The 16,886-nt window shown below is 34.8% G+C and overlaps 1 protein-coding gene across 1 annotated transcript; it reads left to right on the top strand.

Annotated features, from left to right (window-relative positions):
- Positions 1–5,168: 5,168 nt before the first annotated feature.
- Positions 5,169–6,602, top strand: LOC121766311 (BOI-related E3 ubiquitin-protein ligase 1-like). Its single transcript, XM_042162565.1, has 3 exons — positions 5,169–5,342; positions 5,438–5,801; positions 5,891–6,602. The coding sequence occupies exons 1-3, from the start codon at positions 5,287–5,289 to the stop codon at positions 6,437–6,439; spliced, it is 969 nt and encodes a 322-aa protein (XP_042018499.1). The 5' UTR covers positions 5,169–5,286; the 3' UTR covers positions 6,440–6,602.
- The last annotated feature ends 10,284 nt before the right edge of the window (positions 6,603–16,886 follow it).

The raw sequence follows: 16,886 nt of genomic DNA, 5'->3' as shown, positions 1-16,886 counted from the left end.
AATATAAATATAAATATTTTGGGTGGTGGCAAGAATTTTATATATATCCAAACGAGGTGATGGATTAACCACTTAATTTTTATTCCAAACGCGCAAAACATTAAGGTTGAGAGAAGAAGTTAAGGAATATAAGTCGACAAAATAAATCAATTTTAAAAGATGTCAACTATTTCATTGATGTCATTCAAATGTTTTAATCGTAAAAATCAAACTCAATAAGTTTGTTATCCAAAAATCAAACTACTGTCGGCAATAGTAGTTTGAAACTTTGCTATATATATAGTAGTATAAAATACACATCTAGAAGTCATTTTATAATTGTTGAGAATTAATATATTTACTAATAATAGATTTCCGATAAATATATAAAGCCGCGGGAATTAATTAAAATCCTAAAAGAAAAATAAAGGCAAAATATTGATGACTATAAATTTTAATGCCATGACAAAGAATGCGATTAAAAAAACACTAGATTCATACTTAGAACTGTTTAGGCATAAAAAATGCAAAACATATTTTAATATATGATGGATGACATAGTTATCTGGTAATTATTATATTAATTAAGTGGTTTGCAATAATTAACTACCACTAATTGAGAGAGGGGATCTACTTCAAGATTGCCAACCACATTAGAATCAATTTCAGTCGTTGTCGAATGTAGTGACCAACTTCAATAAAAAAATAATTGTATACAATATTCCTGTCTAAATTATTTCTAAATATGTAATGATGTCCGTGAACGTGTGAAGATGCGCACTCTATTTTTATATTGTGGAGAATTTCAGGGGGGTCCCACCAACCTTAATCTCATGTTACATTTGACTTGATTGGCCAACAAATAGAAAAAAAGAGAGATCAAATTAAGAATCCTGTCTACATGGTTATGTGACCAACACTTTAATCATAATCTTTAAGCAAAACCACTCAATGGATATTATTGTTTAATCCCGGTGATTAAGCAACCAAAGTAGACAATAATTTGAGCTAATGCTTATTTGATAGTTTTTCTTCTGCATTATAAATAGCTCAAGCATAAAATATGAAGAGCAATATAGCAATACTATGAAATCAGTTTAGAATATAACCAATAGTAACATATACACAAAAACAAAGGCTCTATTTAAAATGACTACATAACAAAAGTAACGGACGGACACAAAATATAGTAGTAGCAAAGATATTAGTAGACATCCTTGCGTTATTCGTCAACTGTATCCACTAAAGATAAGTGATCTTACAATAACTTCACTACAAATGAGATAACACAAATAATATTATCACAAAATACCTAATAGAACATTAATCAATCAAACAAATTAAAATATTGAAACTGCACAAAGATAAACTATATGCAAACCAAACAACATCACTAATTAAGTACTACAATATTATAGAATAGTAAGCAAAATGATATCCTCTCATAAAACAACTTTGTTTGTGATCGCATTAGAAATGGCACTAATTAGTTGTATTATTTCGATTTATATTATTTTCTCACTTTTAATTAATGAATCTCATTGGTATATATAGGGACATTAGTGGTGGAGATGCCTTGTAGACAACTCTATATGTCGTGAAATGATTTCTACAGCTTGTTGTTGACTATATAATAATTCCATAATAACACAAATCTTGATTGTCACAAAAGTTAATTTGTTGATTAAACTCTGGATGACCAACACAAAATTAGTACATTTACATGTGATGATCCCTGCATATTTATTTCCTTTTGCCCAAAAAATATGGAAGAAAACTCAGTTTATATTAGATTTTAATGTTCTGAGCAATTATCCTTTCAAAAGAATAATAAATTGGAAAGATAGCTTAAACATTTATTCCCATAAACATAAAATGAACCTAAATCATTGACTGGAACTCACAAGACTAAGAATATATTTTATTAATCACGATATTATTAAAGAATATATTCTTGATCTGTACTCATCAGTCATCCCTTAATAAGAAATTAGCAGTTGATGAGATACTCAATTAGAGTTGTTGAACTGCATAAAAATAATTATATTATTCCATAAATTGGTTTAGTTAATGTATCTACGTGACAGCGAATATTAAAATAATTAAACAAATCACTCAAGTCCAGCTTAATGAATCTGTATTTAATTAATGCGTGTAATTGAATGTGACGTTCTTATCATCAATAGGAATAAAATAAAATAAAAATATTTGGGCATGTGATATTCCAAGGGGGAGTATTAATTAAAATTTGCAGTTTGATTTTGAGTCCAATTAATCTTGGACATGTCACATAAATATTGACTACCAAAAAATGTTTCCGGTTAATAGATTGATTAAATTTAAGGTACCGTTTAAACCAAAACTATTTTCTTATGATATTTCAAATCAATTACTTTAAGTAAATAAAGAATTTAAAGTAATTAATTAGTGGAATGAATAACTTATAATTAATTCAATTCGATAAAAACTATCATACTATAATAACTTTGAAATAATATCCAAGACAATTTTTTTTGTTTAAGAATGTGATAAAGAATGAAATGAAAGATTTGAATTTGTACATTAATTCAATATTTATATATATAAATATTGATCATTAATAGTAATTTGACCAAAGATCATTGGAGTATGATAAAATGCACTTGAGTTGCAATTGATTATTCAACCGTATATAAATGGACCACTCAAATTATTGAAACAAACTAATTATTAAATATCATATCATTCTTTTTTTTTGTGAATCCTAATACGACATTGGGATATGGACGGTTGTACAAAAGATAAGGTGATGAGTTTCAAGAAGTGGTTTTCCAAGATTTTTACGAATTCATTATTCTTTCCCTCTTATTTTTTTCAGAATATAAAATGCATGATTTCGAGCAAAGTCTTTTGTTTGTTGCGAAAATTATGACACAAAGTGAAAAGAGCCATCACAATAAAACACACAAATATATAAATATAGAAAGAGAAAAATATAATATGGCCATGCCGATTTTTTAGCGTGCTAAATTTGACACGGCAAAGAATCATCATATCTTTTGGCTTTTACTTCAACCCCAATTTTTGCTCTTTATTTTTTAACCAACATTTCTTTTTCAGTTTTTCCTTTCCAACTTTTTCCCTAGATTTGAAGATAAACACGGAAAATGTGACTTGTACAATAGTATGGTTAGAAAGATGAATTTTTAGTCAAAATCAAATTTGACTTTGGAAGTAAAAGATTTAGATTAATATGCATTGGAATTAATAAAACATGGGAGTAAATATTTATTATATTTAGAGATTTGAATGGTATGAATACATAAATTGTAGTACATATATATGAGAGTGAGACCTTCCTCTAATTAAACAATATTCGAAGCGTATTATTATTTCCTCTAGTTATAATATTTGAATATTTATTCAAAATCCAGTACATAAATATTATTAAAACCATGACTCAACAGTAAATTCTATCCTCCACATAAAAGAAACTGATATCACTCAAATGTAAAAAATAGTCTTTGCTAATCAATTCATTGATTTTACAAGATCTCACATTTATATATTTTCCCTAAACATCATTCCCATCTACTTATCCCATGAATTATCACAAAAATAAATCCAAGAATAAAATTCCCACACATGTCCTACTCACCGCATCTATGTGTAGAAATAGTGTGATTCAATAAATATATATGTAAAATTGTCATGCTACATATGGACGACCATCATTATCAATTAATGCACATTACCATTACTTATTTTTAGCAATTTTGTTATAATCTAGTACATTAATAATTAATATTGCCGTTATTAATTTTAAAATTTTTAAAAAATCAAGCTCAATTTGTAGTTTATTCTTTCCTTTGATGTTCGATAAAAAAAAATAGACAAATAAAATATAAAAATTAAAATTAAACTAATAGTCCATCAATACATTTCTCTTTATTTTTCTTAACTTTTTAATCTCGGTGCAGGTGCACATAAAAAAATAAATCACCGTTGGGCCCCACGCAACGGCCTTCTCTCACCAAACAACCATATGTAAATACACTCATTTTATTTTATTATTAAAACAAAAGTAATGAAAAAACAAAATAAAAATAAAAAAGAAAAGTTAAGAATCAACTGTTGTCTGTCCGAATACACACGCCCCCTCACACGTGCTCCGTTTACTCCTGCGGGACCCACCTCCCCCACCCCTCACGTTTCTGCAACCGCATCTCCTTTTCATAATTAAATTAAATTAAATTAAAAAATAAGGAAACTGTGGCGTACGGGTGGTGGTGGGGTCCAGTACCTGCATCTGCAACGTGGCGTGGAACCATTCTGTCAGTTACCGTATCAGCCCTCACCGCCACGTCAACTTTCTATTTTATGATTTTTCAAGTTTAGTAATACAAGAAAAAATATTAGTACCGCATTTATAAGTAAAGTAGTCGTAGTATATTGTTTAGAAGGAATAAATATTGAATTTATTCAACGATATTGTTATTTATATAAATCGTAATTCATAATTAATTGGTATAGATCTAGCTATTTTTTCTAAATTCAGTATAAATTATTTGAAGTAATCCTAAACCCAAAAGTTTAAAAATAAAACAAATCAGCGCCTTCTTTTCGTGTATTAAGACAGAGTCAACTTTCGGATTCGAGAATTCATGTAACATAACACGCAAATATTGCTAAATAAGGACTAATTCTCGACATATCTTTTATCCAAAACGTATTTTTCAGTTTAATATAAATAGGATTGAGTTCACCCACTTTATAGTTTATGAAAAGTCCATCAAATACACTCCTAATAATGGACAAAATTCGATGAGATTGTTCTAATTGTATGGATACGATTAATTAAGTAAATTACATATTTTACAAAAATTAAACGTATCCACGTAAAAAAGGATGTGTATATTTGAAATGGAAATCAGTCGAAATCATTTAAATGAATAAGAGAATAACGGTATGAAAATAGTGCTGACTTAGGGAATGGGAAAATATTTAATGTGCTGATTTTGCTCTAAGCACAAATTTTAATTTATTGTGTGAATTAATGTGACATATTTGCTTTACTTTAAATACATAATCAGCCATACTGTTTGCTGAATTCAATGTAGAAATAATATAAAAAAAACAAACTGACCCCATTTCTCTCTCTAAATTAATTGACTTTCCCAAGAAATTTCTCTCTCCTCAAATACCAAACTCTTTAAATAAAATCCATAACCCCATCCATTTACTCTTCCCTCACTGCATGCTTCTCTCGCAATTCCCTCTCTAGAAATTGAGAAACCGCAAAAGCAAACCAAATCTATTATTAATTCAATGGCAGTCGATGCAAGGCCTCACAATCTCTTCTCGCCTCCGCTCATCCAAGACAGGTGCGGAGCCTTTTATCAATCTGTTTCCGTTTTGAATCTGAATTTCCGATCAAATCGATATTGATTTTTTATTTTTGAACTTTTCGATTTTGCAGAGAGATGATGAACGTGGTGAGTCAAGGAAACGGCGCCTCCGCCGCGTACAACGCGCAGCAGATGCGGTTCCTCGGGATCCCCTCCGCCGCGGCATTGCCGGAGAATCAATTCTACCACCACCACTCAGCGGCGGGGCTGTGCGAGGCGAAGACGTCGGTCAACACCGACAGCGGCGTCACGTATAATAATATCTCCGCGCCGAGGAAGCGCTCCTTCGCTCAATTCAACGCCGCCCAGAATTTCGCGGCGCTTCCGCCGCAGAAGAGGCTGAACCAACTACCGACGCTGGCCGGCGACGAAATCATGCCGCAGGCGCAAATCCAGCAGTGTCAATTCGAGATAGACGCAATAATCTCACAACATGTATGTGTTTAATTTGATTCAATCGATTTTCCGATACATCGAATTTCTGGATCTCAACGGTATCTAATCTGAGATTTAATTTTCAATAGACGAAGAAGATAAGATTCGAATTGGAGGAGCGGCAGAAGCAGCAATCTCGATTGCTCGCGGCGGCGATCGGCGAAGGCGTGATGAAGAAACTGAAGGAAAAGGACGAACAGATCCAGAGAATGGGAAAATTGAATCTCGCTCTTCAAGAGAGAGTCAAAAGCCTCTACGTCGAGAATCAGCTATGGAGAGATGTAGCGCAATCAAACGAAGCCACCGCGAATTCACTACGGATCAATCTAGAACAAGTCCTCCAGCACGTCGGCAGCGGAGGAGAGGAGCGCATAACCGCCGCCGCGGCGGTGGAAGATGACGCCGAGTCGTGCTGCGGCAGCAACGACGCCGAGGTGCAGGATAAGGAGGAAGGCAGCAGCAGTTGCTATAGTGACCGGCGGTGCAGGCTTTGCGGTGACAGACAGTCGGGTGTTTTGCTGCTGCCGTGCCGGCATCTCTGCCTTTGCTCCGTATGCGGGAGCGGGTCCCACCAGCTTCAGTCGTGCCCCGTGTGTAACGTTAGCATGACCGCCACATTGCATGTTAACATGTCATGATTTTTTTTCCTGCGAAGATTAGGAAAAAAAATTAAACCAAAAAAAATTTAAATCAGGATTATAGGTTTTTGGATGTAAATTAACAGTTGAAATCTTTTATTCTTTTATTACTATAATTCATGATTTTTATTTCTATAAATTGAGTTTATTTATGTATTGATTACACGGTGAAATGTGGACAATCTTCTGCCATACTTTAAAGCTTTTAAAAGATACCATTATCTTTTGTTGGCAAAAACACGTCAACTGTCAAACAGTGAAATCAAATCTTTCTATCTTTTCTTTTTCTTTTTATGTATTCCCAAATGAAATAAAATAAATAAAGTCATGATTCAGATCGTGACAACTTATGTTGGGAATCCCACTTTTTGTTTGAATATTTTTTACTCGTGACGCTTTTTAACCTGTTGAGTGTTGATTGTGGAGTGGTCCTATTGAAGTTTCATTAGGTGGGTTAAGATAATGTAGTGGGCATTGATTGATTACAAGCACAATGCCATAAGCGTTTGTGCTCATTAATGGAGCTGTAGCTTGCATAAAATTTGTGACAATAAGGGCATCATTAACCCCGTCCTAATTTCCGGCCCCAAGTCCCCTCCACGTCATCATTCCTCTACAGTTGCGGCCCAGGCCCCAACTGCTGTAACCCTGCAGGTTGCGGCCCGGGCCGCAACTAATAAATGACACTATTCACAACTTCAACCTATTTTATTCGTAAATGCAATACGTTGAACAATTCAAACCGGGAAAATACATTGTTCAGTCGAAAAAAGAAAATTACAAATCCTAGAAAAAAAAATACAAATCCTAGAGAAAAAAAATTACAAATCCTAAAAAAAAAATATTAAATCCTAAAAAATAAAAATTACACGTCCTAGAAAAAATATTGAAATAATTTAGAGGATAGAAATGGAGAAATTGGTGGAAGAATATTGAAGAAATGGGTATAAATGGACAAAAAAATAATAAAAAAAATACATTTTGGGGGTTTGCGGCCCGTCCCGCACCGTGTAACCCTAGGCCGGGCCGGGCCGCGGGATGCTCACCAGGCCGGGAACGCGGCCCCGGGAGCGGCCTGGGCCGTGACTCGCCTCCGTGTAACGCATGGGACGGGCCGGGACTCGCGATTTGCGGCCCGGCCACTAGCGTTACCGATGCTCTAATGCCACCACTTTTTTTAAAATTAAGGAGTTGAGCTGAGCCGGGTTGAGTCGAGTTAGCGTTTATCGTGTGTAATTTGCTTCGGATCTTGATAAAGCCACTCGGTGTCCCTGGCTCTCCCTAATCCGATTATTAACGGGAAGAATGGTTACAAACATCCCGTAGCGTATCAAAAATTTATTCAGAATTAAGAATTGAATATGATTACTGAAGATTATATGTGGTAAATCGTGTATCATTTTAAATTGAAGTTATATGTGACCAAGATTCATTTGAATATAACTATATATAATTATGGATCATGTCAAAAAAATTTTCAATTGAGATTATTCTTTAAAAAAAATCAAATTGAGTTGGGACAATGAAGACAAAAATGATGTCAATGGTCGTAGTTTTAGTTTTTGGTGATATGTATAATGCAATAAAAGGGGAGGGACCATTTTTTTTAATTTCTTTTCCCTAGTAGTATTATTTGTCAGGCCATGTGAAAGCAACTTATTGGATTGATATTTGATAGAGAGTACCAAGTTGAAAAATCATGCCTTGGGACTATTGCCTACAGTTAATGCAAAATAAAATTTCTTTTCTTTTTATCTTTCAAGGATAGGTGAATTATTTATTGATTGAGGCCATCCGCAATGGGCGGACGATGGCACGCCCGATGGCGCGCATCGTCCGCGCCATCGATCGTCCGCGCCCATTGCGGATACGGACGATAGGTCGCGGACGATCGTCGCGGCCGATACTAAGGGCGCGGAGGATGGCGCGCCCGATGCCTATCGTCCGCGCCATCGTCCTCCCCATTGTGGCGTACACGGACGATGGCCGCGGACGATAGGCATCGTCCGCGCCATCGTCCTCCCCATTGTGGCGTACACGGACGATAGGTCGCGGACGATGGCACGCGGTTTGGTTTTCTATTTAAAGAGCGTTTGTCATTCATTTGTGCATACCTCTACATATTCTCTCTCACAAATCCAACCAATATGAATCCCGGCGACGACACCAATAGTTCTAGTTCCTCTGATGAGTCCAGTAATAGCATAGATATAGCATTAAATGCAGTCGTTGAAACGGCGATGACGCATTGATATAGCATAGACAGGCCTCAATGCGCAACCAACAGGATCATGCGCAGCTCATGAACGACATGATCGAAGAAGTGTGGGCTCGCAACCGCCGTTGTTGAGTTCGCGTTTTTTTAATTCGCATTGTAATGTATTAATTTTTATTCAATGAAATGAAGTTTTTGAAATTCGTATTTTAATGTATTAATTTTGTTAAATTCGTATGAGTTTTGTAATAAATATTAAAAAAATGATGATGTGGCGCGCCATAGGGCGCGCCTTAGGGCGCGTCTTAGGGCGCCCCACTGCAGGTGAGGAGGTAGGAGGATAAAACTGCTGACGTGGCGCGCCATAGGGCGCGCCTTAGGGCGCGCCTTAGGGCGCCCCATTGCTAATGCCCTGATTTGTGAATAATAGTAGGAGTAGTAATATTGATTCCTCATGGGTTCTTGTCATCACATCTACTCGTGAAAAAAGTGGCATAGTCAAGTCATCTATAGGCATTGGGATATGTCAACTATTTAGGTGATTATTTACTATATATGTCATTTAATGTCACACCTCACTTATTTATGGCCAAATTTCATGCTATGTTTAGTCAATTTCAACATGCGTCGTATTTATTATCTCGTTTCAACCACATATATATTGTGTGAATGCAGTTATGTGCGTGTATATTAATTTTTGTGGGAATAAACCATGGGGTTTAAATTCTTAAATAAATTAAAATGCAATTCATTAATATTTATCTATTTCTAAATAAAATAGTATGCAATTCGTTTTATGTATCTACAAGATTTGGATATAATATTTATTAATATTTAGGGAAAAATAGGCTATCCCAGAATTTAATTAGGTTGGACTGAATTGGTGGAGATAAGGGTTGATTTTTTTTCATTATTGCACTTATCTAGTTGTATTTTATAAGTCTGGCACGATAGTGTATTTATGGGATTCATAATTTCAAATTAAGTTATGGATTGTGACTTTTTATGTATGTATTAGGTAAATGACAGACACAACTGACATATTTGTGTGAAAAATAAGAAGGTAAAATAGTGAATCTTGCATTTAATTTTTATGACCGAATTTAAATAAATATATTATATATACTCCATGTAACGTATATAGACCGTAACATTTGTCATTAAATATCACACTATAATTTGTTGTTGGAGTTTTCCTTTATGGGGCACAAATACAGGTGCAATGAAGACAAACATGTCACTGGAAATTTAAACACTTTCACATTCTCTATTATTGCTTCCTTCAATTCTGGTGGCTCCCATTTCTCTTTCTCTAAATTTATTTAAATTTCCAATAAAATATATCAAGAAAAGGCCAATTTCCTCTTTCCTTCTATCAATTTCCTTTCTCCTTCACATTTCACATCTACCCATAAAAAAAATAAAATATATACAAAAATTAATTTCATCAACTTTTTTTTGTGTTGAAAGATTTTGGAATGCATATAATAGTCCAAGAGTGGAGTCATTTTCCTGGAATCATCATATCCTGAGTCTCTGGCTTTTTTCAATATTTTTAATTAATTTGTTCTGTGACATTTGGAATCATTACAGTAAGGTAATGATGATTGTCTTTTTTAAATAGTATTTTTATTCTATATTTCACTGCAATCACATTATATTGGGTTTGCTTTTTTATTAACGAAATAATTAATCATTCCTCCAGATTTGAACGTGGACCGCGCAAAATCTGGACGCCTTTATTAACTGTTTTTGGAAGCTAGAATCCTCTATTATTAGTTAGAAGAGAGACTCAATATATATCTTTAATTTGATTATATAATTAAAGCTCAATGCGATCTTTACTATTATTAGGTAGAAATCTATTTTAATGTTAGTTAATACTAGTATTTATCAATTTTCGAATAATATATAAAAAACATACGTATAATTTATTATTTGTTGTGTTTCCTACGAAAAATAAATTAAGTGTTCATAACATAATGAAATTACATGATGTGATGAAACATAATTAATGAGACTTTGATAATATTTTCTATGTCTGATAATAGATACAGTATCTTATTTTTAAACAGTTTGGATTTTAATAATTTATTTAACTCTGTACAAAAATAATTTAAAAAAAAATTACGGAATGTTGGTCTTTTATATGGAGAATTGATATCATAATAAAATGTGTGCAAAATGAATTAGTAGAATACGAAAGCACACTTGCCAAATATAATAAAAATGAAATAAGATATTTACTGACAGACGAACTAAAAAGAAAAAAATTGATAATTTATGGCGGATGAAACTTGAGATTAAATAGAATATTCTATAAATATCCTACAGTATTTCAATTTTTTTAAATAAAAAATGCATAGATATTATAATTTCTCCTATATTAATTACCCAATCCAGAAACATACATGAACCAGAATTCCATTTTAGGGACCATAAATTAGACAAATGTGTGTAATTATATCCAAAATTGCCGAACTGATTAGCACGTGCCATGTGGCTGCTAAGATTCTGACACTCCACTTTCAGAAATTAAAAAGATAGAAAAAAAAAGAAAAAGGAAAAATAGTGAGTGAGGCCCACAACGTGTGAAACGAACATCACTTCGTATCATATCTGCTGGTGTGCGCCAGCGGCAGGGCGCATTTTAGCTGTCGTATTAAAATCAACGCCAATCTTGAAAAATAAACTTAATTAAGTTTGGTGAAGCAGTTGTCTGTGGGGACCACGCAGGCGCACCGAGTAGGGAGAGAACCCTTAAACAGCGCCGATACTCTACAGTGACCCCACAAGCGTACGTTAGTGGTCCTAGCGTCAGGACGTTGTACTCGATGCACTTTTTTTATCTTTTTTTTTTCAACTATGTAAATTACAGAAGTATTTTCTAAGTCGAAATCATTGAAGTTGGAAGCTTAGGGCATCATTAATCTCGTCCCCATTTCCAGCCCCAAGTCCCTTCCTCGTCATCATTCCTTTACAGTTGCGGCCCAGACCCTAACTGCTGTAACCCTGCAGGTTGCGGCCCGGGCCGCAACTTATAAATGACACTATTCACAACTCCAACATATTTAACTCGTAAACGTAATTCGTTGAACAATTGAAACCGGGAAAATGCATTGTTCATTAGAAATTAACATTACATTACTAGACGAAGCAAATTTGAAATACAAGAAACCCGGGCCACGACTACTACTTCTTCATTTGGGCGCGAAGGTAGGCGATCATTTCACGGTGCAACTCGATCTCCTCGTCCGACATCTTCGATGTATCCCTCGATGTCAACTCCGTCAGCTGGCTCATCCGCCATGTAATATTCATCTCCGACAAAGTGTCGGCCATCTTATCCAGAGACGGATTGGTCGGCGGTGGCACCATAGCGGAGTTGCTCGCAGCTGCCTTCCCCTTTGCTTTCCTCTTGGCCGCCTTTGTTCCTATCGAGCGGCTCTGAATGCTAGGAGAGGAGCAGAAGACATCGTCGTCCGTCACGTTGAGGTCGATCGCCGGACCTCCTTCGCTCGAAGAGTAGTTTCCGGAGGCGGAAACTTTGGTTCTCTTCGCCGCACCTGTTGCCGCCGGCTCGGCACCGCTGGTGTACTTCGGGCTCTTCTCGACGAGCTTCCAAACTTCGAAGTACTTGAAGGTCTTCTTCCCGTCAGTGAAGAACGCATCCTTCGCCTTCTCGACGAGGTCCGCCTCGCTGTGCGCGCTCGGCCACATACGGACTACGTTGGCCCACTTTCCGTTCCACTTGCTCATATCCGCCTGGACCCAGCCCCAATGCTTGCGCAGCTTCACGTAGCTACGCTCGATCGACCCTTCCGGACGGCCAGCGTTATATTTCTGCGCAATCCGCTCCCAAAAAGCCTTGCTGGTCTGCTGGTTGCCGATGATAGGATCCTCGGCGACATCGATGTAGTTCCTCGCAAGCCACATTGTCTCGTGCAGAGTGTACTTCTTCGGCCAATCCTCCTCCCCGACCTTCTCCTTTCCCCGCTCTTGAGCGGGCTCCATCTCACTGAGCTCGAACTCTTCGGTGTTGACCGGCGATGTAATGTCGACGTTGCTACCGACTCCCGGACTAGGTTGTGTCTGCGATGGTTGCGACGACGGTATGTACCAATTGTTCGAGTTAACGAACTCCTCCATCTCACGTTGATCGCCGTTGAACCAATCCATTGGCGCCGAAACAAAGGGTATAATAGAGTATTGAAATGGAACGCGGGATTGAAATGGATGGAACGCAAGCTCGTATTTATAGACATCGAATTAAAAAATTTGGATTTGCGGCCCGGCCCGAAGAGCGTGTAACGCTGGGCCGGGACGCGGGACATGCGGCCCGTCACCGTGCAACCCCGTCCCGGGCCGGGACGCGGGACGCTCCCCAGGCCGGGAACGCGGCCCCGGGACGGGCCTGAGCCGTGCCGCCCTTCCGTGTAATGCATGGGACGGGCCGGGACTCACGATTTGCGGCCCGGCCCATGGCGTTACAGATGCTCTTAACATTTGGATCTTATTTATGATCAGATTGAGATTTTAAAGCATATTGACGTTTTCATAGTTAAATGCGATGTGAATAATTATATATTAATAAAATATTAGTTATATATTAATAAAATATGAGTTCTATTTATATAACTATTAATTTTTTTACAAATAGTCGACTCCGCGTGACGATTAGTTTTTGAGTAATTTGAGACTAATTAACCAAATATCCTTTATACTGCATTTAATTTTATTTTTGAAACGTTTGGAACTAAACACAAACAATCGAAAATTTACTACTTCAACTCACGAATTATTAACCAAATATTTCCAACATATAATGTGTATAATAGTTAATAAAATAAAGACGATCAAAATGATGAACATGCTAATAACGTAGTAGTAAAAGATAACCACGTTTCAAGATTTTGCCCACATAATGAAACAATACAGACAAAGGTATAAATAGTCACTTTCTTTTATAAATTAACTGATTTCGTAATTTTTTTTCCGTGATGCAAATGAACTCTCTCATCCCTATAAATATTCGTTTTTCGACAATATATTTCTTTTTTTTAGTCTATATATTTTCCACTCAATATAACATAAGAAATCTTTTTAGTGGATTAAAATTGGAGAAATTGTTTAAATACATATTCATCTATATAGGTTAGATTCTTATTTCCTCAACAACAAAGTAAAATATTTATTTACACCATGATGAAACATAAATATTGTATAATTGACCATAAATTAAAAAGAGGATAACTTTAGACAATTTTGCAACCTAGAAACATGGTGAGGGCCCACTAGCAATAGTAAGAGATTGGAAATTTAGTATGGTTTGTTTTTAGTGCTTTTTGAGTAATCACGTTTCATAAATTCAATTCATATCTTTATCACAATTTTGAGTGTGTTTGGATTAGCTTTATATCATTTTCACAATTAGTGTTCCCTCATGCTCATGTGCACTATTATTATTGATTTTTCCTCACCTATTAATCTAAGTGATCTGTCAACATACTCCTATTAATTTTGGGTAGACTATAGGAGTAGCATATTGCATATATAAATAAATTACTACTCCCTCCGTTCCATAGTAGTGGAGTCATTTTGTCATTTTGGTATGTTCCATAGTAGTGGAGTCATTTCCCTTTTTAGTAAAAGTTAACACATTTCTTCTCACTTACTTTATTCTCTCTTACTTTATTCTTTCTTCATCTCTCTACTTTCTTAATCTCCGTGCCGAAAAGAAATGCCCCCACTACAATGGAACGGAGGGAGTACTATGGTACACAAAAAAAGCATAGTGATTGGGCCCACATAGACTGGTTCGATGATGGCTAAACTGATGAGGAAATCTTAAATGTGGACCCCACGAAATGGGACAGGTTTGTCCCTCTATGTCCAGCACAAAACAAAGTACTCTACCTAGTTTTGGGTTATATATTTATATTTTACTTTTATTAATATTTTAATTCCACTTTTCGAATTGTAAAAAGACAGTAACAAATTGAGTTTTATTTAAAATAATTAATAAATCTAATTATCATAATTAAAATATACACTCCTTATGATATGAACGTAAAATGATCTTTATAGAATGTTTTCTCAAATAGTGTGTAGTATATGTATATCACTCGTATAGAAAATCTGAAAATGTTGATGAATTTGACCATACTTAGTCACCGTAATAGTTTGTACACCCAACCATTAATTACTTTTGAAATACAGTCGTATTTTAAATTATTGAAGTACTCGTTTGTTTGACGAAATGAAGGTTCATAGTACGTCCCTCCTAGTTATTAAGCATAATTTATTGTTTAATTAGTAATAGTGCTGGAATATCAATTAAGGTTGGGTGGCCTAATTAGTTTGACTAAGCTAAAGGTTTATCTTAACGACTTCATCAAATTTTCAATCTACGTATTATAGTGCTATTGTGAAAGTGAAATATGTTAATGCGATATTATGAGTATAGTATTGTAGGGTATAATTATTAAGTCAATACTAGAAGTTGCAATTTTCATATTTTGTAACGTTTTCTAGAAATGATTAAATTTCGAATTCAAATAATCCATAATGAAAGCAACGACTTATTATACCATTCCAACGCTCAATTTAGTCAAGTTCAACGTTCATGTCTCACGTTTCTATCACTTGAATAGTTCTACAAATTTCCAATTTGAGGAAGACTAAAAAAGTACTCCATTTTATTTGCCTCTTCTTATTAACGTAACTAAGAATATCAATTTTTTTACTTTGTTGCTAACAGGATTGGATTTTATAAATTAATATATGATCTTTAATTCGAATATCAAATGAATATTTCACCCAAAGTTAAAGATGAAATCTTTATAAAATACATTAATTAAAAAGTCTAAGATATGATTGAAGTGAATGAAACTATGGCTTTTTCTATCCAGTGGTAAAGCATTTAAAGTGTTTATATTATCACATAAATTCACTTTTTGTTAGAAAAGTTATTAATTAAATGATTAGTCATAACTTGTTTACACTTTTTTCAATATAATGCTTTGACACTAACAAATTTCATCTAATTAACTGACTACCACTTCCATTCCTCTTTCTTCTTTTAAACAATTTTCAAAGTATTCCACTAGATCCTTCCTTGGTCTCTATTGCCCAATTGATAATGGGAAAAAGAGAGGATTGGCATATGCTTCCATCAAGTAATCTTATCACTTTCTTGAAATTATTTTTTTAATATATATGAATCTAATCTAGTTCGACTCAATGATATAGGAGAAAGAGAGATATGACACTGACATGATGTGTTCAATTCCATTCTAACAAATCTTTGATATTTAATTAAATCTTAAAATTACAAGCCTAATATAAAGAAAATTCGATCATCAAATTGTAACTTTGAAGACTCTTTAATCCCTAAATCATTATAATAAGAAAAGTTATCAACATGAGAAATACCGAAAAACAACGCGTAGTAGGAGTATTCCACAACCATTGGAAGAAAATTACATAAAAGTAAATGTGAATATATTTTTCGTTATTAAATATGAAATGTTATCTTTATCTATTTCGTAGTTTGACACTTTTGAATATTACTCCATGAATATAGGAGATTTAAGAAAAATGAGAATGGAGAAATTATATTATGTCATGCTAGAGAGAAATTAAGGAGAATTTTCATAACAATGAGAAACATTTCACACTTGTATGAAAGCCCACAAATGTTTGGTTTGCTGATATCTTCACTTTATTCAGTCTAAAAGATTCAAAAGAAGACATCTACACTATTATGACTAAGGTGAACAAAACAACACAAACAAACAAAGGTGAAAAAGATAAAGAAAAAACCAGTCGAATGCATTGCAATAAAATACCATGAATCGATGGAAGAAGACAAATAATTGAGAATTAGATGGAACAATTACAATAGCGTTCAAGAATAGACAATATCATGAAAATGCCAACCTAACAAAAACCCCACATTTTTATCTCCCCATGATTTTGAGTTTGACAACCGAAAGCACAAGAATTTATTGTTCAATTATATTTATACCTATTCCCACTTCTTGGGCCCCACCCCAACCCCCATCAAGAATTGACCCAACCAAAGAATCCCAGTATTGTGGGCCCATGTCTGTTTATGTACATATTTGTGATGAGAGCTTTTGTGGGACCAATAGAAAGTGATTGTACAAAAAGTTGTCCACTTTGCACATTTATTCCCACATTCCCATTTTCTTAGGTGGATCATATGTG

This window comes from Salvia splendens, chromosome 15, assembly GCF_004379255.2.
Source record: "Salvia splendens isolate huo1 chromosome 15, SspV2, whole genome shotgun sequence".
Lineage (NCBI taxonomy): Eukaryota > Viridiplantae > Streptophyta > Magnoliopsida > Lamiales > Lamiaceae > Salvia > Salvia splendens.
Note: the sequence above shows the minus strand (reverse complement) of the source record. Positions and strands in the feature narration are given on the sequence as shown.

Coding starts and splice junctions, on each gene's coding strand:
- LOC121766311 (XM_042162565.1), top strand. CDS start 5,287: ATGGCAGTCGATGCAAGGCCTCACAATCTCTTCTCGCCTCCGCTCATC. Junction 5,343..5,437: donor CCTCCGCTCATCCAAGACAG/GTGCGGAGCCTT, acceptor TCGATTTTGCAG/AGAGATGATGAACGTGGTGA. Junction 5,802..5,890: donor ACGCAATAATCTCACAACAT/GTATGTGTTTAA, acceptor AATTTTCAATAG/ACGAAGAAGATAAGATTCGA.